This window comes from Dermochelys coriacea, chromosome 8 (assembly GCF_009764565.3).
Source record: "Dermochelys coriacea isolate rDerCor1 chromosome 8, rDerCor1.pri.v4, whole genome shotgun sequence".
Taxonomy (NCBI): Eukaryota; Metazoa; Chordata; order Testudines; family Dermochelyidae; genus Dermochelys; species Dermochelys coriacea.
Window position 1 is genome coordinate 46915555 of NC_050075.1, and position 26549 is coordinate 46942103.

Sequence of the window (26549 nt, forward strand, 5' to 3'; positions counted from 1 at the left end):
GCTATTTTACACACTTTTTTGATTGGAAGCACTACCTTTGGGGTGCTGATTGCATATAGAGGAAGGCTGTCAAAGGGCACATCTTTCAAGCTTGATACATGATTATTCAGAACCTACTCGTGTCCCGTTTCTTGAACACCAAATACTATAACTGAAAGTAAACAAGCCACATAGAAGATACATTAATTTATTTTTACAATAAAAATTATGAATAAAGTGTGATGGTTTTCAAAGACTGAATAGATAATTGAACCCTCAATCGCGTTTGGTGGGGTCACTCCAGTGATTGTCAAACTGTGACACACAAACGTTCAGTATAAGAAAAACAATTAAAATGTCCATAGTGAAAGAATGCTGCAGATTGTGTAGCAGAGAAGATATGAAAATTGCTGTCTGGTTCATGGTTGCATCACAGCCTCTCTGCAAATCACCCCACTCCAAGAGGTCATCACAAAACCAGAATTGTATTCCTTTGTCTTTCCCCATCCGAAATGATTTTTTACAATCCTTTTGAAAACAATAATTGGGTAAATTAACAAGGTTCTACTGGGGTTATACACACCCACCCTTAGGACAAGGAAGTTGTTAACTTTAATTTACTGAACATTACATAATGTATGGAAAGGCTTAGTTCCCATTTACTTTTGGGGTTATTCATTATTTTATCTATACCAGTTTGATTTCTCGGATTTAAGGCAGCTATGATGTTACTGAAAATGAGACAAATATTTGTAATTGCATTTGCCTCAATACTAGACAGATCCCTAGTGTACGGTTTCTGTCTACAACCACCTCCTTTCTACCATATATTGATACTTTTGTAATACATTTGATGCTGTAATTTCACAAATCAGACTCCACAGACCAGATATTGCAAATTTTACAATAATTTGTAAAAAATAGACACCAGTTATAAATAGGAAATATTACAGCCAACCTGGCCTTTATAGCAACATACAAATCTAAATCGGTTTATAATTCTCTACAGAATAAAAGTATCAGCTCCCATATCCAAGGATGTCTCTGAAACCTAGCCGGGTTTTACACAATTTAAAAGAAATTTGCAAAGGAAATTTGTGGTCACATTGGAAGTGTCCTATCGCCGTACATGAGGAAAAGAACACCTCGGTAATAAAACCTAATCTTTTATGACATCCTCTCAAGGAAATAAGCATCTCCCTTTCTTAGTTTGATGTCGGCAATGGTTAGCTGGGAATCTTCACTCTCACACAAGCCCAGCCTACAGACAAACGTTGCTACCCACTTCTTAGTACTCCTTCCTAGCAAGCCCCAGTCTCACAAAGCTCCATAAATAGTGAGCAAATCCGGGGATGAATGGACCTAAAAATACAAAACAGGACAGACAGGTGACCCAGAATGGAAGATTCTGATCTTCCAGGTCACTAAAAATTGATTATTTTAATTAAATTAAAAATAGAGGTAACGTAAGAGGGATGTGTTACTGACACTGGAGAAGCCTTGGGGTAATCTATAGCATACAGTAAATCATCCATCAGACACTATCTTATCTGCATACAATAGTAATGTATCACAGTGAGCTAGGGTTTCATCCCGAGTAGTGTTTACTGATTGATTTTGGCTACCCATATTTGAAAGCGACTTGCTACAGGAATTTCCAGGCTGCTCCACTAACTGTTCAGAAGCAGCACCAGCATGTTCATTCTCCTCCACTGTAGCACATGGAGCTGCATTTTCCTCAACAGTCCGAGACCCATTCCGAGACCGTGCAGCCTGTCTCCCTGCTTCTGCCTCCTGGAGCTGCAGCATCTGCTCCACCTCAATCTCAAGTTCCAGATTTTCTTCATCTGCCTCCACTTCCAGCTGCTTCATTAACTCTTCCAGCTTCTTGGCTTTACGGAGCTCATTCTGCTGTATGATAGTGCATAGATGCTCTGTGAGACGTTCCTTGATCTCAGTCTTCTGTTGGAAATCTAGCTTTGCTGCTACATACTCTGACTCTGCCTTATCATATCGCTTCCTGCAAAAATAATTTTTTAGGTGTTATTCATTCAGAAGAATCCTAAAGTGCTTTACAAGTTACACATATGGATGAATACTTGATCAATCACTGAAAGGCATTCTCCTCTGGAGTGAACAATGCCAGCTATTTAATAGCACACAGCAACATTGCTCAACAATTATAAAGCAAGGGACGGAAAGGAGAATGTGCCAACAGAAGAAAGTCCACTCCAATAGTTTCCACTGCTGCTGCATTCTAGGAGTAAATTCCCTTGTCTGAAATGCACAGGTGGCAAACAATTTTGTTGACTTTTGTATGAGATTCATCTCCAGCATGCTGAAAGAAATCATCACTAGTAATTGCTCCATGTATTCCAAAGGAGAATTAACTATTCAGAAAGATACCAAAGTGATTCATGTTCATTTTATTGTTAAACAGATCAACAATCCAACAAATATAAATTCTATGCAATTAATGAAGTAGTTATGTTGCTACTTCAGTCTTTTCTAAAAGTATACTTTCCTGGTCATTCAAAAAAACATATACCTATGTCACTAGCAGTACAGATGGGCACAGCACATGACACTATGCAACGACCACAACTTTTGCAGAGCCACCAATGTAGAAATAATTGTATCATCAGGATGAACACTTATCAGTTCCTACATTCTGACATGACAAACTTTCTAATGTAAAGCAACAATTACAAAGATTTTATGGGGCAACATAACAGTGGAAGGACTTAACTAGTAGAAGGATAGCACAGGCTGGCTGAGAGGGGAGGGAGGCTGTGGATCATACGCACAGCCGTACTGCACCTTGTGACAGAGAGCATCCACAAATATAGTATCACAAAGGTGCCTGTAAAAACAAACAGCTGCTTCGTAAAGCCATATTCAGGTGTCTCATTACCAAGCAATAGAGGGACACAGTGGTCCTTTTGTTTGAGGAAGCAGAACAAAATGGAACAGGAATTCTTTCAAAGTATATTCCAGTAAGAAATAACTGCAGGATTCTGCCCCCAGCTGGAGCTCTATCCCTGACAGTCAATGACAAAGCCATGTCCACAGGGCCCCTAAAATACCCACTCCTCTTTCTGTCACAAAGGAGTCACAGAGATCACATAATGAGCCACAGAGACTATGTAATGAAGGTTTCAGAGTAGCAGCCGTGTTAGTCTGTATTCGCAAAAAGAAAAGGAGTACTTGTGGCACCTTAGAAACAACAAATTTGTTAGTCTCTAAGGTGCCACAAGTACTCCTTTTCTTTATGTAATGAAGGACTCAGACATGAAGCATACATATAAGAAACAAAATTAAGATTACTGTGGAAACATCTGTCCAATTAAAACTAACCTGCATGCACATAGTTTTTTTTGCATTGGAATATTTATAAATATTCCATTTTATAACAGTCAGATGTCCAACTATGCAATTAGGACTATAAATATTGCACTTCTTGGAAGGTTAAACTAATTTGGCATTTAGCCTTAAAATATAAGGCAAAACTTCAATAATTGCTCAGAAAGGCATTGCTTGTTAGGTAAATGAAAGCTTTTAATGGTGGGTGGTATATTCTACAACACTGAAAATGCATGTGGAACTCTACTTTCCAAACCATGAAAACTGATTATACAAAACACAGCAAACTCATTAGGCATATTTTTAAAGCTTTGCCTTCTTTCCCTACTAACCTTTTCCCATCTTTGTTACCTAAGTACAGTTTCCTGTAAACATTCTGTATGATTTTTTCCTACCACTGAGAATTTAAAATGCAGAGTTCAAACGGGTGTAATGTTTTATGATAACATGTCTAAATGTTTCATGATTTCTGAAATCTATTTGAGCAAATCCTACAAACACACTGGCACTGGAAAGTCTTCTCTGGCATAGATCTGAAACTGAGATTTTTAAAAAATATCCTAAAATAGTGGAACTACATAATGTCAGTCAGTCTCTGCCATTTTAAATGATAATTAGTCGATAGCTACCCTAAGTTCTTAGTTACCACTGGTATTCATTTAAAAGCTAATTACCATGTTTATTGGCCTGTGGTCAATGCACAGCAAAAATCACAAAGAAAACTACAATGTCTATATGTTGGATAGTGAACTAAAAACCACAACCAAACATTTCCATTTCATTAAATGCCTATATAAACATGCTTATATTTACATACTCATGTTGCGGTTTACCCTATACTAATGAGGCACTCAGATTAATTTTGCATGTTGAAGGATGCTGCAAAAGGGAATCATCAGAGTTGCACTCCCTTGTAGTAGTAGTAATAATAATAATAATAGTAATAAAAAAACCTTAGATGATGGAAAGAGACATTGAAAACCTTGAAGTCTGAAATTGACCTACATTTGGTCCCAATTTAAGAAAGCACTTAAGTACATACTTAGCTTTAGGCATGTATGCAAGTCCCACAGATTTCAATAGACTTTAAGTGCTGTCCTGAATTAGGGTGCTTTCCTTACTCAGGACTTTTGTTTACAGAGTTGATGTAATACATTACACGTGTTCGGTTCTTTTTTAAAAACTGCTCTTTTCCCAGGAAAAAAAGCCAACAACGAAACCCTGTAACACAGTAGTGCTTATGTGCAAAACTACCATAATGGCCCAGCACGTATGTACAATGAAAGGCGGGGGAAGATGGCAAGTAAAGTTTTCAGTCAGGAAACTTATCAATCAGTTGCAAGCTTCTGTTTAGTCCACTGTGATCTTAAGAGAAACCACTGTATATTAAAAATTACTAAAATACACCTGCATCGTCTTTTTTAATGCACATGACTAAAGTGACATGACTCCCATCAGTCTTTCTTCAGTAAAAGGAAACTGCAGAGAAGTGCAACTATAACGATTAGGGGTTTGGAATGGGTCCCATATGAGGAGAGACTAAAGAGGCTAGGACTTTTCAGCTTGGAAAAGAGGAGACTAAGGGGGGACATGATGGAGGTATATAAAATCATGAGTGGTGTGGAGAAAGTGAATAAGGAAAAGTTATTTACTTGTTCCCAAAATATAAGAACAAGGGGCCACCAAATGAAATTAATGGACAGCAGGTTTAAAACAAATAAAAGGAAGTTCTTCTTCACACAGAGCACAGTCAACCTGTGAAACTCCTTGCCTGAAGAGGTTGTGAAGGCTAGGACTATAACACGGATTAAAAGAGAACTAGATAAATTCACGGAGGTTAAGTCCATTAATGGCTATTAGCCAGGACGGGTGAGGAATGGTGTTCCTAGCCTCTGTTTGTCAGAGGGTGGAGATGGATGGCAGGAGAGAGATCACTTGATCATTACGTGTTAGGTTCACTCCCTCTGGGGCACGTGGCATTGACCACTGTTGGTAGGCAGGATACTGGGCTGGATGGACCTTTGGTCTGACCCAGTATGGCCATTATGTTCTTCTACATTTTTCCAAGAGCACTTGCTGCTCTGTCTGTTAATTGCTTACCGAGCAAATGAATAGTCCATGCTGGCCTGATCGATTCGGTTCCTTAAGATTCCAATGTCAGCAGACACCATGTCATCCAGAGCCTGCAGCTCTTTTTGGATCCGCTTTAGTTTCACTGTTTCAGCCTGAGTTCTTTTGGATCTGAAAAAACAAGATGCAAGTTTTCTCCCTCTTTAGAAGCATCCTACATAAGAGACATGTTGTGTTTCAATTACAGACCCCCAGCTCATTAGTAGTTGCTCAAAGGTTTCTCTTCATAGTTTAAGACTCTTGATCTTTCTTCGCATATCTATGGGGATCTAAAGTGTCTGCTATTAACAGTCTGAAACAAAATTATGAAATGACTGCAATCAAAGTGCCTAAAATGGATTGTATTCCTTCACTTGGAAAACTCACTCTCTGAAATTAAGTAACTTTAAGCGTAAGAACACAGGAAACTGCTAGAAAGGAAAAGAGCACATTGTCCTGCAACTTTCCCCTCTCAAAGAATCCCAGATAGCAGGAGCCAAAAAGAGACTGGGTCACCTAACCCAAACGTGGTTATTTCCATTTTGTAGGATTACTCTCTATAGGTCTGATCCAAAGCCCAATTAAGTCAATGGAAAGATTCACATCAAATATGAAAGATTTCAAATCAAACCCTACATAATCTTCTTCAACTCTGTTCATTACATTTGTAAGTTTTCAAGAACTAAAACAATCTACAGGAAGCATGTTCAGACCCAAGCACCTCAGGTTATTTTCAATGAGATCTCATACTAGGCCACGCTACTCCCACCAATCATATTCGTGCACCACGCTTGTCAAACACAGATTTGATATTCCATAAAATAGCCGTAGGTATCTTAAAATCTCCAGTCTTCTGACTGATCAGCATTAGCAAACCACTGTCACCTTTTTAATCAATTCACCAATTCTAGCAGCAACTGGTCCTGTAACCAATACTTTTTTCACAACACCTGTGTCTAGATACATACCACCTCCAAATGCCCCTTATATTATCAATTCCTTTGCGTTCAACTGTAACAGAGACTTATCCTGATATTCCCACAACTAAACGTCAACCCAGCCCTATCTTTCACCCTTGTGCCAGCAGACTAATACGCCCTTTTAGCTCATCCACTTTTTCCAAACTACATATTAGCCCCATCAACTATATTTTCTAGTCTTCTCTATTTCACTCACCCAATTCTTGTATTTTCTAGTCCCATACTCTGAAACCTGTTAGACACTGCTGCTTCATTCATCTCTACGCTCCTTCTTGACTTAGCATTAAAGATCTCTCACTTAATACCAACACTTTTCTCTCACCAGTGTGTATTCAGTCTGAACTTAGTACAGCTAGTTGTCCTCTTCTATCAGACTCAACTTTCTGCATTTTTCATTAATATTAAGATGTTTTTAATAGAGATCCTTTCATCAGAGAATCTCAAAACACTTTAAACTATACACCTTAATGAATTAAGTCTCTCCAGACTTCTAAGAAAAAGAAAATATTCCCATTTTATCGGTGAGGGAACAAACAGACTAAGTGACTTCCTAAATGTCTCATAACAAGTCACTGGCAGAGCTGGGACTAGAACCCAGAAGTCCTGACTCCCTGTCCCCTGCTCTAATCACTGTACCCAAACCACCATATGAAATGCTCAATCATTGATCTGTTCAAGAACATCAGATTCACTCTGCAAAATTGTAACAGGAATTATCAGTCTGCAGAAGAAGCTGCATCTTCAGAAATGCAATCCACATAAAAAAAGCTTCTTAGTCACCACACAATTTGGAATAAAATGTAAGTATCATGTACTGTTGCTGAAAAAGCCTTTAGTGCACAGGAAAGGGGGACAAGATGAATTTGCTAAAACTTAGTAACTTATCATAGACAATAAACACCCCCCTTCCCTAGGTATGGGAAGTAGAATGCAGAATGCCCTCATCACCTTTCAGCAATGGCTTTGGCCAAGAGCGCCTTCTTGCGTTTATTCTTCTCTTCCATCAGCCGCTGCTCCTGCTGGAGAACTTCCCAGCGAGATTTCTCCTGCCTGGCCATCGACAAAGCAATAGGGTTAAACGAGAGTTCATTTCTTTCCTCCCCACCCAAAACAGCAGTCATACTCCTTGTCCTTGTGTTTATTTTGTTGGAGTACCCATTAAGGGTTTCCAAGAATCCAAGGACAGCTCAACATCTTGGTTCTATGGGAATTAGGAAGAAAGACTGACCAGAAAGAAGAGTTATTAGCTTCAAGAGATACTCAACAAGTTTGCTCTTAAAAACAAACAAACAAACAAACCAGGGTCTCTTATGAACAAAGAATGTTGGGTTAGTTCTTTGCTACATTAGAATTCCATGTTTTTAACTAAAATGAGCATATATTGTTCACAAACAGGTGATTTTCACTATAAATCATACACACTCCATCCCATCTCTAAAATCCTGGGCAGAGAAATATTTTATGGTATTATAGAAATTCATCCTAATTGGATTAGATGAATGCCACAGTCTTTGGACATGGCTGTCGGTGGCCAAAAGCCATTTTTCCCTACCTAAGTCACATCATGTTAGTTGTCGCGGTGGTTTCATCCATCACCTTTTCAAAGGGATCTCAGTAACAATCCTCTCCCAATAATTTAATGCATAATATGTCTGCTCTTCCATGAGTAAGGAATACAATGGAGGATAAAAATGATTGGTTTTTAATTTAAAAAACTATTTAAATTGGGTGTCTGATTTTATTTAAATTATAGTAAGTTTCCTTTTTAAAAGCAAACCTTTTTAAAAATTAAATCTGAATTTAATACAAAATACGTTACGGCCTGAATGTATTATAATTTAGTTGTAAACGTGAAACATGTTTTGATCAGAGAAGTTTACGTATCCAAAACATTCAATGTTATTTTGTTTAATAAAAATTTTATATGCTGTTTTGTGTGTTTAATTAAATTCCAGTTACCCCCCCAATGCAGTTTGACACAAATCATGAGCAAAAAGTTAATTATCTAGTAAATGCGCAACATATCATTCACCTTTTTCTAACATACAAAGAAGATAAAATTAATAAGAATCTGAAAATAGTAAGCTATACAATTGTCTAAATAAATATATACAGGTACAGTATATGCTCCTAGGTAGCAAAGAGATGTACCAAACTAGCATGTAAAGGTTCTATTTAGTTGTAAATCAACGTTTTAATCGTTATATCAACCAACGAGAATGCACCTTTATTGAGAAAATAACTGACGTACAAATGAAAACGTTGATTAAAGTTGATGATTTAAATTGCGGATTTCCACTTGGTGATTTAAATTACTGTGATGTAAATCAATCCACCCCGGAATAAAACATCAGAAGTTACTTGATAGCTAAAGAGAATAAATGTTTTCAAACCACTGTGATGCTAGAACAAGGTGCTGTTATTTGAAGTGGGAACGTTCCAATGGAATATACATGGTAGCTGGGGCTGCACTGGTGGCTGCTGAGCAGCAACAAACGGATTAGCTGTAGAGTGTGCTGAGTGGGAAAGTTTGGCCCTGTCAGTCTGAAATAGGGTAGATAAAAATCAATGATTTTTTAAAAAAGATAAAAAAATATCAGATTTTTTTGAAAAATCTTTTTTTCTCAAAAACGTACCTAAAGATAAAGATATCTTTGAGCTATAATGTATCTCATCATGGAATTGGGATTATAAATTCTAATTCTATACTATGAGACAATATATTCATGTAATCTTTAAGAAAAGTTTTGTAAATGAGTTCCAATAGTTCATGGATTAGGGACCCAATTTTATGGGGTTCCACAGGATTCTGTATAGATTATTGAGGTTAATCTTTCTATCTACCCAATGGGATTCAGTGCTCAGTCTAGAAAATACCATCAAAGATGCTTAGTTTTGCAGTTCTCAAACTGTGGATTTGTGTCTCCAGAGGTAACATGCTCGTTAACAGCAAAAAATGTTTTTAAATTAAAGGTGAGAAATAACAGACCTCAACCCTATTGTCCCTCTGCAAATTTGTGCACACAGAGTCAATCTCTCACCTCTCTCTAAAAGTGCAAAGTTTCAAAAAGTTCAATGAATAGAAGATTGTTGGGGGCGGAATACATCTGGACAAGGAAAAGTCTGGAAATAAATGTGAGAAGGGAGGGACAGGTAGTAGAAACAAAAGTGAAACTGTTTGAGCAGCATATTCCAGAAGTCTTGAGGTCTTTCCGAGTGTAGCCTTCATTGATTTGAGATCTACCATACCATTCTCTCACTAGAAGGGAAAACCTATAATGGCAGCAGGCCGTAAAAGAGACCCAGTTTGAAATAAGAACCATATAGAGAAATATATGTTTGCTGATGATGTTTTAAAGAAAGTCACACCAGTGAACTGGTGGAAGTCACTTAAGCACTTGGATTCAGAGACTGTTGAAGTGATAATCGCACTTTTTACAGCAGTAGCTTCTTCTGCTGGTGTAGAAAGAATATTTTCTTCCTTTGGACTAATTCATTCCAAATTGAGAAATTGTTTGGGACCTGAAAAAGCAGGAAAGCTTGTTTTTCTTTTCCAGATTATGAACAAACAGGAAAATGAAGGTGAAGATGACCGAGTTAGCTGCAGAAGCCAATATTTTAAGTTTCTCATGTTGCCCTTGCTGACATAGGTGATTTAATTTTGTTTTTTTTTTTTAAATATTTCATTTAATTATTTTAGTTAAAAACAATTTTAACAAAAACAAACCTGATTTTAAAAACTTGAATGTTTAACTAAATTCAAAAATTCATATGCTTGTTTTTGTTAAAATATTATATGTTTGTGTTGAAAAAAATCCAGAATACTTAAAGTTGTTGTTTTAGTTAAATAAAACAATTTAAATGTCTGTCTGGTGATGTTGTCCTCCTTATACAGCGTGGCAAGAAAATCCTCCAAATATTAATGATTAACCTGTTGAACTGGAGATAGTTCACCTCCCAACGATTTCATAAATACCTGCTTCAATTACCTTTGGTAAATGAAATAACCAAACAATCATTCATTTTCTGATATAGCTGTAAAACTAATCTGAAAAGTTTTCAAAATCAATCACTATTTAAAACTGTATAGAGTGTACCTTCTAAAAATGAAACCTACATCTATCTCCGAGTTGTGAAGAACATGTATTAAGGTTATAACAACTAATGAGAATGCACTTTTATGTAGAAATCCATGGATTAAATAGAGTCTTCCTGACTTGTGATTTAAATCAAATCCACCCTGTCCATGGCTTTGCTGAAGTATGTACTTTTAAATGAATACATGCCATGGAGCATTACAAAATGCTTACAGATAGGGGAAGAATGAACATTCTACTGAGTACTGGGACTCTTGCTGATGGAAAAAGAAACAGAGCGTATGGAGGCATGCAGGAAAATAAACTTTAAAATGTGAAACAAAAATACCTTAATACAGGCTGTGCCAGATATCCAGTCTTTTACACAAAGGAAAAATAAATACACGTAAGGAACCTGGCCATTTATGCAGTGCTGTACCACGGTAGAGAGAAGGAGAACTTCCTGACTAAATCTGCACATAGCTGCTTACAGCAACATGGAATAATGGACTAGATGGGGCATGCGTCTGATCAAGTATGGCAATTACTGTCCAGATGGTTCAGAGGAGGGTGGAAAAAGGCCCACTCTTGGCCCCTATGGGGTAATTTGATCCCGGTGACACTCTCATCCAACCCCTAATTGTTAAAGATCAGCTCAAACCCTAAAACATGACTTTTTATCTCGTTTCCAATACTTTTTAGCATTAACTATAACAACTTTGGAGCCTAAGACCTTATTACTTTGGGTACTCAGAAGTAACTTCAGAAAACAAGGGCAAAATAGTTACAACATCAAGACAATAAGTATACAGCCTGGCAGTCTAAATTACTAGAATGAGGAGATCGTGAAAACTATTCTGATATCAGGAATTTCTACGCAGTCAAATATTTATTCACCCAGCTCTACAAACTGGGTGAAGAGAGAAATACTGGCCTAATTTATTGAAAAAAAAAAACAAACTGAAATTCATCCAATAAGTTATTTGATCAGCTCTATTAGTTACAGTAAGCAGAGAACAGAAGATTAGAAGTGGTTAGGTAGGAAAGGGACATCTGGGATGGGTTTTGAGACACTACACTGAAGTGAACAGGAAGGGTGTAAGATCAACTTTTAAAAGTACAGGTAATTCAGTAGTTTGGAGAGAAACACAGCTCAAGACAGACAACAACAAAAGTGAAAAATGTCTCTGGCGCCCCGCCTCCACCCACCCCCACCGTAGAGTAACAAGGAGTAATTACAGAGGAGGCAGAGACTGAGTCAGCAGGTAAGACGACACCAGTGTATAGCTAGTTCAGTGGTTCTCAAACTTTTGTACTGATGACCCCTTTCACATTGCAAGCCTCTGAGTGTGACCCCCCTTATAAATTAAAAACACATTTTTATATATTTAACACCATTATAAATGATGGAAGAAATGCAGGGTTTGGAGTGGAGGCTGACAGCTCGCAACCCCCCCATATAATAACCTCATGACCCCGAGGGGTCCCGACCCTCAGTTTGAGAACCCCATAGCTAGTTAACTTCACGGCCTTCTCTTGATGCAAAAAGGATGGGTTTTTGCCAATCATGTTAGCTCAACACAATTGAAAAACCCCATCAAGATGCAGTCTAGCACATCTAAAGCCATGTTAGCTGGCCATAATTTAGCCACAGGGGGAGACTAAACAACTGAAATCCTCCCCCACACCAAATCAAAAGAGGGCCCATAAAAAGTTTTGAAAACCAGGAGAGCAATTTATTGAAAGGGGCAAAAGTTACACAGAAACAAAAAGATGCATTTCCAAATGCGAGCTTTGTTGATTCTGGTTTATTTCTGTAGTATACAGAGATGTGCTTAACCTTCAAAGACAATTTAAAAAAAAAAAAAAAAAACCAGTCCCATGACCTGGACGCCTCACAATTTAGGTCCCTAATCCTGCAATCTTGCCTGCACGGAGTCTATTGAAGACAACGGGACTCTTATCTGCACATATTAGGGCTTGTCTACACCAGCACTTTACAGCGCTGCGACTTTCTCGCTCAGTGAAAAAAACACACCCCTGAGTGCAGCAAGTTTCAGCACTGTAAAGCGCAAGTGTAGACGTTGCACCAGCGCTGGTAGCTACGCCCCACATGGAGGTGGCTTTTTTTAGAGTGCTTGGAGAACTCTCTCCCAACACTCTGCCATGACTACACAAGCCACGTTAAAGCGCTGCTGCAGCAGCACTTTAATGTTGCCAGTGTAGATTAGCCCTTAAGATTGCAGGACTCAGTTCTACATGAGATATAACTGAACAAAGGTGGCAATTAAAGGATCAGCAGGAAAGAAGCAAAGGAGAAGACTTCTTATTCTAAAATGCAGTACAGTTTAATATTAAGCTTCAGTTTATTGTACAACAAAATGATGAATTAGTAAGGAATAAAACCAATCCCTTGATTTTACAGACTTACTAACAATTCCACTCTCTTTTTCTCCAGTTTGAAATCCGTCTTTACAGGGAGGTCCTGGTGTTTTTCATTGTCATTACAAGGATTTTCAAGTCCCTGTGCATTCTGTTGATCTCTGGTGTCATGTTGCCTTTGATCCTTGATTGGGGATGGAGGAGGTGGTGGCAGAGGTTGTTTAGGAAGACAGGGCTTGTGTTTTGGTACAGAAAGCAGCTGTTCTGGAGGTACCAAGGCTGCTCCATCCTGCAGTCCCAGTTTCTGACATTGGTGCTGAAGAGCTTTTTCTCGTTGCAACTGCTGACGGCTCTTATTTACAGACAGGGATCGACGCTGCTGATCAGAAGTTTCAGATGTATCTATTTATAGTAAAAATAAAAACAGAACCCTTTTAGGAGAGGCATATAGAAGTGTTTTGCTGTTATAGTATTAATGCTATAGGTTCAGATTATTTCAGTGAAATACAGGAGCTTAGATGCTGGATAGCATTCCTGGATTACTCAAAACTGTGGTAAATCCTCCATCGCTTGAAATCTTTCAATCAAGCTTTTCAGGTCTTTCCAAAAGGCATGCTCTGGTTCAACCACAAGTTGTTGATGCAGGAATCACTGGATGCAACTGGACAATGCAGTTGGTCAGACTAGATCAGTGGATCTCAAACATTTTGTATTGGCGATCCCTTTCGCTCAGCAAGCCTCTAAGTGCGGACTCCCCCCCCAAATATAAAAATATGTTTTTAATTTACAACACTATTTTAAATGCTATATATATAACCCTACTGTTTAAAATGAATGTACCTTTTCTCACTGCTTTTAAATTAAAACTAACACATTTTTATCAAATTATTGTTATAAGCAGAAAAGTTATTTTTTTAAATAGTCACTGTTTAATACTGGGGGGGAGAGGCATGAAGCAACTTTGTCAATATCACTTTTCAGGGCAGATTTAGTGCCCCATTGCCACCCTTACTTCTGTGCTGTTGCTGGCAGCAGCTCTGCAAGTTGCACTACTGCTGGCAGCGGCACTGCTTTTAGAGCTGCCCAGCTTTGAAAGCTGTGCCGCCACCAGTAGCAGCACAGAAGTAAGAGTGGCAATGGTGCTAAGTCTGCTGTAAAGTTATATTTGTATGTTTGTTAATATCATCTTTCACAGCAGATTTATTAGGGCAAACTTCCTAGCTAGCTGGGAAGCTGTGAAGAGTAATATTAACAAACATACAAATATCACTTTTCACAGCAAACTTACTTGTGCTTCATTGACACCCTTACTTCTGTGGTACTGCCGGCAGCAGCCCTCAGAGCCCTCAGAGCTGGGTGGCTGGAGAGCAGCAGCTGCTGGCCAGGTGCCCAGCTCTGAAGGCAGCATTGCCATCAGCAGCAGTGCAGAACTCAAGGTAGCCATGCCATCCAATACCACCCTTACCTCTGTGTAATGCCTGACCTTTGCGCTGGGAAGGGTGGCTGACACAAATTTTGGGGTGGCTATAGCCCTCACAAGCCCCCCACCAGCACTGCCCCCCCCCGTGTGTTGGACTGTTAAATTATGAATTACTTTTTTTTTTTGGCCTATTCCAGTGTTCTGATTGTTCTGTGGTTTAATGCAGCTCTTCAGTGGCTGAACAATCAAGCCCTCTAATGTTGTCTCAGTCCCAAAGCCAGCCTTAGGGAAAACGGTGCCCTAGGCAAACTTCAGTTTTGATGCCCTTCCTTTGGAGGTGCAGGGGGGGCTGGAGGCAGAGTGGGGCTGAGCGGGGCTGGGGTGGCTCAGACTGCCAGTCATGCACGGGGCTACAGCTCAAACCTCACGACTCCCAGTTTGAGAACCCCTGGATTACATGATCATAATGGTGCCTTGTAGTCCCAAAAATCTATGAGAAGAGAAAAGGGAAGGGGGAAGGGGGGAGAATCTCTTTCATCACGTACATGTAAGAAACCAGCTAGAGATTCACACATTCGAAAGTCGGAAGGTTTCAGAGTAGCAGCCGTGTTAGTCTATATTCGCAAAAAGAAAAGGAGAACTCGTGGCACCTTAGAGACTAACACATTTATTTGAGCATAAGCTTTCGTGAGCTACAGCTACAGCTCACAAGTTTATGCTCAAATAAATTTGTTAGTCGCTAAGGTGCCACGAGTTCTCCTTTTCTTTTTGCGAAGGTCGGAAGGAACCACTGCGCTCTCCCGCACCGAGCCCCTGCCTAACCCAGCCCGGAGCACGTCCCCCAGCTAAGCCCTGTTCCAAGTTCAGGACAACAGAATCGCTTCATTTAAAACTGGCCACGGCGCGCAAAGCCACTGGCCCCCTGGGGACACTGTCCCAGCCGTTACCGACCCTCCCTGGCACGGGGTCGAAAGCGGCCTTTCCCCTCCGGAGCGAGCTGGCCAAGACCCCTCCAGGGCTGGGCATCGCCACAGACCCCGCTCGTGCCCAGGGTCAAGAGAGGCCGATCCCTACAGGCGGGCCCGGCTCCAGCCCCGCTGCTGTCAGCACCGGGTCGAGCTAGCCGCGGGCAGACCCAGGGCTCCGGCTGCCCTTCCCTGCCCCGCCCCTCGAGCTCGGGCCAGACCCAAGGTCCCAGGAGAGGCCGGTCTCGGACGGGGCCCCGACACCAGCTCCGCGCCCAGCGGGGGGCAACGCCAGGCTCTGAGCAGCTGCCCCGGGGAACCAGCAAGTGCCTCCCCCCAGCTTCAGCGGCCGCCCTGAGGGCCCGGGGCAGGGATACCCGGCCCCCGCTCGCCCCGGCCGGTACCTGCATGCGGCCCCCGCAGCCTGCGCAGCTCCTGCTCGGAGAAGCCAGCCCAGCCCCCCGCCATAGCGCCTCATGCCGGGAGGCGGCGGCGCTCGCGGCCGGCGCTTCCTCCTTCCGCTGCCACGTTCAGGCCTCGGCAGGACCCCGCGCCCGGGGCTGCCCCGCGCTCCGCCGGCCGCTTCCCCACAGCCTGGGGCGGGGTATCAATCACTGAGAGCAGGCACCCCAGCGGCAGCCCGGTGGGGTCCTAGCGCGTTACCATGGGGAAGAGGGCGGGGCTTCAAGGGGAAGGTGGCTGCTGGGCCGGGAGACCTGAGGGGGAGGAGCCTGGCAGACGGCGACGCGGCGTCTGACGCGCGCCTGCTCCCCTGCGGTGGCTCGTCCCTTGCTCTCCAGGCGCAGGGGTGAGGGGCCCAGCCCCAGACTCCTTCCCTTCGCCGGGCCACTGCTGGGCCAGGAGCCAGGCTGGCATCTCCTCCCCTCCGCCCATGGGGCGCTGCAGCACTGAGAAAGCAGCAAACGAGACCGTAACAGAGCACTCCCGCTCTGAAGCCCTCCGAATGTTGCAAGGCATCCTCCGGCGCTCACCTGAATGGGGACAGCCCGTAAGAATGGTCTAATTTAGCTCCTGCCGCCCTCGCTAATGGACCGTTTCTACTTGTACAATAACAGTTCCTGGCAGTGGTCAGGAGACAAGTTCGTGGCAGATGTAAGGGCTTGTCTGCGCTTGAAATGCTCCGTTGGCACAGCTGCACTGCTGTAGCGCTTCAGTGTAGACGCTACCGACTCCCGTTTCGGAGTAGCAGCCGTGTTAGTCTGTATTCGCAAAAAGAAAAGGAGGACTTGTGGCACCTTAGAGACTAACACATTTATTAGAGCATAAGCTTTCGGGAACTACAGCTCACTTCATCGGATGCATTTGGTGGAAAAAACAGAGGGGAGATTGATATACACACAGAGAGAACATGAAACAATGGGTTTCCGATGAAGTGAGCTGTAGCTCACGAAAGCTTATGCTCTAATAAATTTGTTAGTCTCTAAGGTGCCACAAGTACTCCTTTTCTTTTTACCTACTCCCGTGACAGGGATCAGATAATCCACTTCCCCGAAAGGTGGTAGCTAGGTTGGCAGAAGAATTCTTCCATCAACTTAGGGCTTGTCTACACGGGCACTTTACAGCGCTGCAACTTTCTCACTAAGGGGTCTGAAAAAAAAACACACCCCTGAGCACAGCAAGTTTCAGCACTGTTAAGCACCCGTGTAGACAGTGCACCAGCGCTGGGAGTTATGCTCCTCGTGGACTGGGTTTTTTAGAGTGCAGCGCTTTTAACGTTGCCAGTGTAGACTAGCCCTTAGTGCTGTCTGCACAGGAATGTAGGTTGGCTTAACTATGCTACTCAGGGTTGTGGATTTTTCACACTCTTGACTGATGTTGTTAATCTGACTGCATTTTCTAGTGTAAACCAGGCCTAAGAATTTGACTATCCAGACAACAGAGCTAGAAGTTTATGATTGACTGCATGAGTGATTATTTGGCTGGGGAAAAGCAATCCAAATTTGGCCAAATAACTAGGCCTTTGAAAAATTGCAGTTCACCTAAACTCAGTCAAGACTTGCTAGAACTTCACAGCTTATTTCCCCAAAGATTCCATCTGCTTAGGGCTAAGCAAGACTTTCCCTGCAAGTGCAATTTCTGGATGCTCCAAGCTGTGCCAGGTCCAGGGCTGGGCAAGGAATCTGTGAGCAGAGTGCCTCCTGTCTCTCCTGTGCTCTCAACATCCCCTCCTTCATCGCTGTTGATGTCCAGGCAGCAAGGAGGAGGAAGCTGCCTGAATCATGCACAGAGGGGACAAAAGCCAGATCTGGTGGGGGGGGGGGGTATAGAGTGGGACAAGGAGCCTGGCAGGGAAAGCCTGGGACTGGAGGCTTGTGGGAGGAAAAGGGTAGCTGGAATTTGGAGTGGGGTGTGAGACTGGGCGTGGCTGGGTAAGGACACCAGGAGCTGGAAGGGAAGGCAGAAAAGATTGGAATTGGACGGCAAGGAAACAGGGACTGGAGCCAGGGAGAAAAATGATGGGGACTGGGACTCAGTTGGAGTGGAGAGACAGAGAATATGAGCAGCCAGGGGAGACTGGGACCCATGGGGTGGGTGGAAGGAGGGTGAGGGGGTGGGAAGCTGATCTCACAAGGAATCAGGTTACAGCAGAAGAACTGGGATGGGAGAGGCAGAGAGACTGAGACAAGGAGCTGGGGGCAGCAGGGTGGATACTAAGATTGCACAAGGAGCCACAGAAGGGGCTGGGGATGTAGGGTGAAAAGACAGATAGGATGAAGAGTCAGGAAGGGGTAACTGGTAGTGGCTGGGCAAGGAGATGGCACTAGGAGCTAGAAAGGAGTGGGGGAACTGGGAATGGCTGGGCAAGAAGATTGAGATGGGGAACAAGTGGGGAGACTGAGACTAGGATGGTGAAACCAGAGGGGGAGTCTAAGATTTGCTGGGCAAGAAGACTGGAATGTGGATGAGAAACTTAAGGAGTGGAAACTGAGACTGACAAGGTGAAGAGGATGAAACTGGGACGAATAGCCAGGGGTGTGGAGGAGAGGACAGGAAGGGGACAGCACAGAAAAACTCAAGCTTGGGGAAAATAGAAGACTCTGTCCCCACTAGAGCACACCCCCCTCCAGAGCTTTCAGTGGAACCCAAGATTCCTGAGTCTCGCCATTCTCTGCTGTCAGCATATGTCTGTGAAACCCACTGGCAAACTATCTCATCCCCCTCTAGTGCTGGTCCCGATAGAGGTTGACAGCTTACTATTGCTACCAGTTACTCCATTAGCTCAAGTAGCCAAGATCTGTGCAGTGGATCTAAAGGTTCCAACTGCGCTGATGACCCACGAACGTGTCAATATGATGTCACATGATGGAATTTCTGTTTTTTCTGTTTGCTTTTTTAAAAATCTAGGAAATTACATACAAAAACCTGTGTTAAAAGAACATCATTATGGTTGCAAAGTCAAGCACTCAAAAGTTAGGAAATGCCAGAATGAAGGTTGCTTGTGCCTATATATTACTTTTACACATACACACACACACACTTCCATGTCCATAACATATAATATGTTTGCGTGTCCCACATGTGCTTTTCTAGACCCCAACAAATTTGGATTTCTTTTAAGTTTCATCTTAACTGTGAATTTCTTGTGTTTATAGTGTTGGGTTTGGGATAATTATAACATCTCTGTAATGTATTTTACCCTAAATTACTGATGAGTACTCTGCCTTAATTGTATTCCAACATTTTGTTTGGGAATACAGATATATATCTTTACAAATAAAGACAAAGGAAAAAGACAATAATATACTTTTATATCTCAACAAAGACAGCCTTACAGAGTGCAAGTATTTTGTCCATCTGCACAGAATTCCTGTATCTAATTTACATATACTACAGGTCCAAACAATCAAGTTTACCTCCAGTAATAAAAAAGGCAGAAGGGATTGCAGAGGTAGGAGTGGTCAGGCTTAGCTGAGATGGCCAACAGGCTTGAGGCTTAAGTAATACATCATTTTCAATAAAGGGGGGCATTTGCAGTGTCTAACCGCATCCCTCCCCCACCATAGTTTCCCAATCTGTAAAGGATTAGCTAGGCTCTGAAGTTTTGCCATGTCCAAGCCCTCGGAGAGAGAATTCATAACTAGATGACCATGTATAATTCTAAGATTTATCTTGGAAACACTTTAACAGCTTCTGCATGACTAACTCATCCCATATATACTGGTCCCACTCAGTGAGAGGAGGAAAGGGCTTGCATTTCCACTCTCTGGCAATAATTAAATGGGTCTGTAAAGGCTGGCCCTACAGTCCCAAAAGGGCAAGAACCGTCCCTAAGCAGTCTGGTTTCAGGTTTGGTATGGAATGGCAACTGTACTGATGTCTAACGATGGAGAAGGGTAAGGTGTGCATGATGATTATCGTAGTGTTATCAGCACTGATAACCATGAGGTTTTGTCATGTTCCCTGTGTGATCTTGGGTGGGGGAGGAAAGGAAGGGGGGATGAGTTCTTCTTGTAGACATCTCGGAGCAAAGAAGGAATCCAAATGGGGGCAGAATCAAAACTCAAATATGCTCTCCAACTTTGGGGGTCCAAAATGCTTCCAAGTTTTAATATTACATACAGAAATGAAGCACCATATTCTCTTTATTACAGCGGATATTCCAGTCATAAAACTCCCATGTGTTTTATAGAAAAGTAGCTCCCCTATTTAACAGTTAAGCTCCCTTATTTAACAGTTTCCATCAGTCTATGGTTTAATTACCAGTCTCTTTGGCCAGCTTTCTCCAATAATAATTATGACCTAGTGAAATCATTTAATTGCACATTTACAAACACCAGACTTATAAAATTGGAGGCCATCAGTCCTTTCTGGCTTGCAAATGACCTGGTGCTGTAGATTCGCTATTTCTATCTTACAGTGTTTTCACAGTTACCATCACTGGAACACGTGGTTTGTAATGGGGCAAGAGAATGAGGGGAACGGGGTATTATTCTCCTGTTACTGCCTTTATAGGAGGAATAGATAAACATGTTCAGATAAAGGAAGAACTAACCTAACCCTTTGCTCAGCACTGGAGCTGAACCCTGACAGTCAGAAAAGATCTACTAACTTCCTACCACCATGATCAGCATTATTTCCACATCCATTGTATATAATTTTTGCATGATTTTGTACTCCCTGATTCAGTCCAGACTAGCAGTTGAGGATTGCCTTAATATCATTAGAACATGTGTTTTCATGAGATTTCCAGGCCAGTTATGAAATGCTATTTGAAGATGATAAGTTAGGACTGCTGGGCCAGATCTTCAGATGGTGATGCAGATCTCCAGTGAAGTGATGATTTATCCAAGTACAGTACAATTTGCACCAGTTTAGTTTATACCCATCCCCCTTTTTAAAGAGCCAAATTAGCTTTTTTGCAGGAGATTCATCCATCCACCTAAGAGCATGTTATATCTGGGTGGGTGATATATATGCCTCCTTTTGCTTTAATGATAAGTTGTGGGCATTGCTTTTTGTGATTCATGCACTGGAAATATTAAAAAAATACCCACCATTCCAGAAATTCTGCACACTAATTGGAAGCAGAAAAAGCTTTACAGCAATACATTGTGCATAAACTCAAACTTTTTTAATACTGATGTGATTCCCCCAAGAGGTTTTGATTACTTAAGTGGGAAACAGTATTGTTTTTTTTAATTGTTGCTATTGTTTAAACCCCAATTGAGAAGTCCAGAGGATTGTCAGATACAATGCACAATCTCAAATGGTGTGTGGTATGGACAAATATTAATCAGACTGAAAAGCTAATTTCCTTTAATTGAAACTCAGTTAATAGAGATAGAATCATAGAAGATTAGGGTTGGAAGAGACCTCAGGAGGTCATCTAGTCCAGCACCCTGCTCAAAGCAGGACCAACCCCAACTAAACCATCCCAGCCAGGGCTTTGTCAAGTCGGGCCTTAAAAACCTCAAAGGATGGAGATTCCACCACCTCCCTAGGTAACCCATTCCAATGCTTCACCACCCTCCTAGTGAAATAGTGTTTCCTAATATCCAACCTAGACCTCCCCCACTGCAACTCAAGACCATTGCTTTTTGTTCTGTCATCTGCCACCACTGAGAACAGCCTAGCTCCATCCTCTTTGCAACCCCACTTTAGGTAGTTGAAGGCTGCTATCAAATCCCCCCTCACTCTTCTCTTCTGCAGATTAAATAAGCCCAGTTCCCTCAGCCTCTCCTCATAAGTCATGTGCCCCAGCCCCCTAATCATTTTTGTTGCCCTCTGCTGGACTCTCTCCAATTTATCCACATCCTTTCTGTAGTGGATGCCCCAAAAAAATGGATGCAGTACTCCATATGTGTCCTCACCAGTGCCGAATAGAGCAGAATAATCACTTCCCTCGATCTGCTGGCAATGCTACTAATGCAGCCCAATATGCTGTTAGCCTTCTTGGCAACGAGGGCACACTGTTGACTCAGATTCAGCTTCTCGTCCACTGTAATCCCCAGGTTCTTTTCTGCAGAACTGTTGCTTAGCCAGCCAGTCCCCAGCCTGTAGCAGTGCATGGGATTCTTCCATCCTAAGTGTAGGACTCTGCATTTGTCCTTGTTCAACCTCATCAGAATTCTTTTGGCCCAATCCTCCAATTTGTCTAGGTCACTCTGGACCCTATCCCTACCCTCCAGCATATCTACCTCTCCCTTCTAACTTAGTGTCATCCACGAACCCGCAGAGGGTGCAATCCATCCCATCATCCAGATCATTAATAAAGACGCTGAACAAAACCGGTCCCAGGACCAACCCCTGGGGCCCTCCGCTTGATACCGGCTGCCAACTAGACATCGAGCCTTTGATCACTACCTGTTGAGCCTGACAATCTAGCCAGCTTTCTATCCATCTCATAGTCCATTCATCCAATCCATACTTCTTTAACTTGCTGGCAAGAATACTGTGGGAGACCATATCCAAAGCTTTGCTAAAGTTAAGATATATCACATCCACTGCTTTCCCCATATCCACAGAGCCAGTTATCTCATCATAGAAGGTAATCAGGTTGATCAGGCATGACTTGCCTTTGGTGAATCCATGTTGACTATTCCTGGTCACCTTCCTTCCTCTCCAAGTGCTTCAAAATGTACTCCTTGAGGACCTGCTCCATGATTTTTCCAGGGACTGAGGAGATATTAATATGGATTTGTTTTCTGATACTACTACTAGAGTGTCTACAAATTTTAATGTATGGCAATTTGAGAAGAATGATGATGTCTGACTGTGCCCTGTTCTCTATGGCAGTGGTTCTCAAGAAAAGGTATGTGTACCTGTAGGGGTACGTGGAGGTCTTCCATTGGGTACGTCAACTCATCCAGATATTTGCCTAATTTTACAACAGGCTACATAAAAAGCACTGGCAAAGTCAGTACCAACTAAAATTTCATACAGACAATGACTTGTTTCTACAGGTCTATATATTATACACTGACATGTAAGTACAATATTTATATTCCAATTGATTTATTTTATAGTTATATGGTAAAAATGAGAACGTAAGCAATTGTTCAGTAATAGTGTGCTGGGAGACTTATTTTTATGTCTGATTTTATAAGCAAGTAGTTTTTAAGTGAGGTGAAATCTGGGGATACGCAAGACAAATCAGACTCCTGAAAGGGGTACAGTAGTCTGGAAAGGTTGAGAGCCACTGCTGTAATGGAGTAAATGCACACGCTCCAGTTAAAATTGAATTTAGTTGTAAATTTAACATATTTGCAAAAAAGGTGCTTATTGTATGTACTAAATACATCCATGTAATAAAACTTTTTATTGATGACTTTGTTGTGCTTATATCATGCTCAATGATATAAAGATTAATAATCTCACAACAAGGTAGGAAGTTTTAAAAATTGGGATGGAGGACAAATTATTTCTTACATGGCACTGAAAACAAAGGTTTAAAAACAACAACAGGGAATTTTAGGCCTCAAGTCTGCAAACACTTATGCACATGCTAAACTTTAAACACATGAATAATCTCATAGTCTTCAATGGTATGACTCACAAAAGTAAATGAAGACACATGCATAAGAGTCTGTAGAATCTGTGCCTAAGGACTCAGCCCTACAGAGGCGCTGCATAGACTGCTCAGTGTTGTGGATATATTGAGAATAATTGCTCAGCATCCAACAGCGACTCTTCAGGATTAATCAAAAAGGCTGACAAAGGAGGTGCTGACTTCATCATGAATGGGTTGGAATATAAACGAGAGGCTGCTAGGCAGCTTTCTAACACCACATTCTACAGACCATTACCCTCTGATCCCACTGAAGGTTACCTCAAGAAACTCCCTGAAAAAGCACAAGAACAAATCTGCACAGCCACGCCCCTAGAGCCCTGACCAGGGGTATTCTATCTGCTACCCGAGATCCATAAACCTGGAAATCCTGGATGCCCCATCATCTCAGGCATTGGCACCCTGACAGCAGGATTGTCTGGCTATGTAGACTCTTCCTTCAGGCTCTATGCTACCAGCACTCCTAGCTATCTTTGAGACACCACTGACTTCCTGAGGAAACTACAATGCATTGGTGATCTTCCAGAAAACACCCTCCTGGCCACTATCGATGTAGAAGCCCTCTACACCAACATTCCACACAAAGATGGACTATAAGCCGTCAGGAACAGTATCCCCGATAATGTCACGGCAAACCTGGTGGCTGAACTTTGTGACTTTGTCCTCACCCACAACTATTTCACATTTGGGGACAATGTATACCTTCAAGTCAGCGACACTACTATGGGTATCTGCATGGCGCCACACTATGCCAACATTTTTATGACTGACTTAGAACAACGCTTCCTCAGCTCTCATCCCCTAACGCCCCTTCTCTACTTATGCTACATTGATGACATTTTCATTATCTGGATCCATGGAAACGAAGCCCTTGAGGAATTTCACCATGATTTCAACAATTTCCATCCCACCATCAACCTCAGCCTGAACCAGTCCACACAAGAGATCCATTTCCTGGACACTACGGTGCTAATAAGCGATGGCCACATAAACACCACCCTATACCGGAAACCTACTGACTGCTATGCCTACCTACATGCCTCCAGCTTTCACCCAGATCATACCACACGATCCATTGTCTACAGCCAAGCTCTAACATATAACCGCATTTGCTCCAATCCCTCAAACAGAGACAAACACCTACAAGATCTCTATCAAGTGTTCTTAAAACTACAATACCCACCTGCTGAAGTAAAGAAATAGATTGACAGAGCCAGAAGACTGCCCAGAAGTCACCTACTCCAGTACAGGCCCAACAAAGAAAGTAACAGAACGGCACTAGCCATCACCTTCAGCCCCCAACTAAAACCTCTCCAACGCATCATCAAGGATCTACAACCTATCCTGAAGGATGATCCCTCACTCTCACAGATCTTGGGAGACAGGCCAGTCCTACAGACAGCCCCCCAACCTGAAGCAAATACTTACCAGCAACCACACACCACACAACAGAACCACTAATCCAGGAACTTATCCTTGCAACAAAGCCCATTGCCAACTCTGTCCACATATCTATTCAAGGGACACCATCATTGGACCTAATCGCATCAGCCACACCATAAGGGGCTCGTTCACCTGCACATCTACCAATGTGATATATGCGATCATGTGCCTGCAATTCCCTCTGCATGTACATTGGCCAAACCGGACAATCTCTACGCAAAAGAATAAATGGACACAAATCAGACATTAAGAATTACAACATTCAAAAACAAGTTGGAGAACACTTCAACCTCCCTGGTCACTCAATTTCAGACCTAAAAGTCACAATTCTCCAAAAAAAAAAACTTCAAATACAGAGTCCAACGAGAAACTGCAGAACTGGAATTAATTTGCAAACTGGACATCATGAAATTAGGCTTGAATAAAGACTGGGAGTGGATGGGTCATTACACAAAGTAAAAACTATTGCCCCATGCTAATTTTTCCCCTACTGTTACTCACACCATCTTGTCAACTGTTTGACATGGGCCATCCTGATCATCACTACAAAAGTTTTTTTTCTCCTGCTGATAATAGCCCACCTTAATTGATTAGTCTTGTTACAGTTGGTATGGCAACACCCATTTTTTCATGTTCTCTGTGTATATATATCTTCCTATTGTATTTTCCACTGCATGCATCTGATGAAGTGGGTTTTAGCCCACGAAAGCTTATGCCCAAATAAATTCATTAGTCTCTAAGGTGCCACAAGTACTCCTTGGTTTTTTTGCTGAAACAGACTAACATGGCTACCACTCTGAAATCTGCAGTATTTGCATCTTTCTGCTTGAAGTGCCAGATCAAAACTCCAATGAAGACAGTTGATGTCTTTTCATTGACTGCAAGGGGCTTTGGATGGGATCCTAAGGACCTGATTCAGGAAGGCTCTTAAGCATGTGCTTAACTTCAGCCATGTACTTAAAGTTAAGCAAGTGCTTTCCTTAATCAGGACCAATAGGATTGATCCTGGGCAGTGCTGTGAATTCTGTCTCTGATCCAGCATGCACTTAATCACTTAAAGACCTTGCTGGAGAGACACCATATCATGATGAAGCCCTGAGAGCAGTAAGCCACTATAACTTTACTACAGCTGCTCGAATCAGAAACAGCTTAGCAGTGAGTATACTTTTGCGTGGTACTGTTCACATTGCTCCGCTACTTTATCTGGCTAAAACAATATATTGATTGAGTCAAAAACCTTATTATGTTGGAGGTGGAGGGGAATTGATTCCCATATTATCTCACAGTTACTCCTCCAGGTTGCAATGGGCTAGATCAGTGGTTCTCAAAGCTGGTCTGCCACTTGTTCAGGGAAAGCCCCTGGCGCTCCAGACTGGTTTGTTTACCTGCTGCGTCCGCAGATTCGGCCGATCGCAGCTCCCACTGGCCGCGGTTTGCCACTCCAGGCCAATGGGGGCTGCGGAAAGCAGCACGGGCCAAGGGACAGGCTGGCTGCCCTTCCCGCAGCCCTCATTGGCCTGGAGCAGTGAACCACAGCCAGTGGGAGCCGCGATCGGCCGAACCTGCAGACGTGTCAGGTAAACAAACCGGTCTGATGCGCCAGGGGCTTTCCCTGAGCAAGTGGCGGACCGGCTTTGAGAACCACTGGGCTAGATTGAATATTTAGCATAAAACACTTTCAAATACCCCAAAACAGATCAGTCCACTCACCCATCAAATAAAGAAGACTACTATTCATGGATAAATCCCCTATTGTTCTTGATGGCAGAGTAGCTTTGATCACAATTAATACTCTTCCTCAAC

The 26549-nt window shown here is 42.3% G+C and overlaps 1 protein-coding gene across 3 annotated transcripts; it reads right to left on the reverse strand.

The window, feature by feature from the left end:
* Positions 1 to 171: 171 nt before the first annotated feature.
* Positions 172 to 15901, reverse strand: GORAB (golgin, RAB6 interacting). 3 transcript variants are annotated; one of them, XM_038414415.2, is made up of 5 exons: positions 15679 to 15901; positions 12943 to 13291; positions 7380 to 7481; positions 5443 to 5583; positions 172 to 1999 (listed from the first exon to the last, which is right to left on the reverse strand). In XM_038414415.2, exons 1-5 carry the CDS (start codon positions 15740 to 15742, stop codon positions 1507 to 1509), a joined length of 1149 nt encoding a protein of 382 aa, XP_038270343.1. In that variant the 5' UTR covers positions 15743 to 15901; the 3' UTR covers positions 172 to 1506. The 3 variants fall into 3 exon arrangements, with proteins under 3 accessions (XP_038270343.1, XP_038270344.1, XP_038270345.1); XM_038414416.2 differs by lacking the exon at positions 15679 to 15901 and having other exon boundaries at positions 12939 to 13081; XM_038414417.2 differs by lacking the exon at positions 172 to 1999 and having other exon boundaries at positions 5439 to 5583; positions 15679 to 15876.
* Positions 15902 to 26549: the final 10648 nt, after the last annotated feature.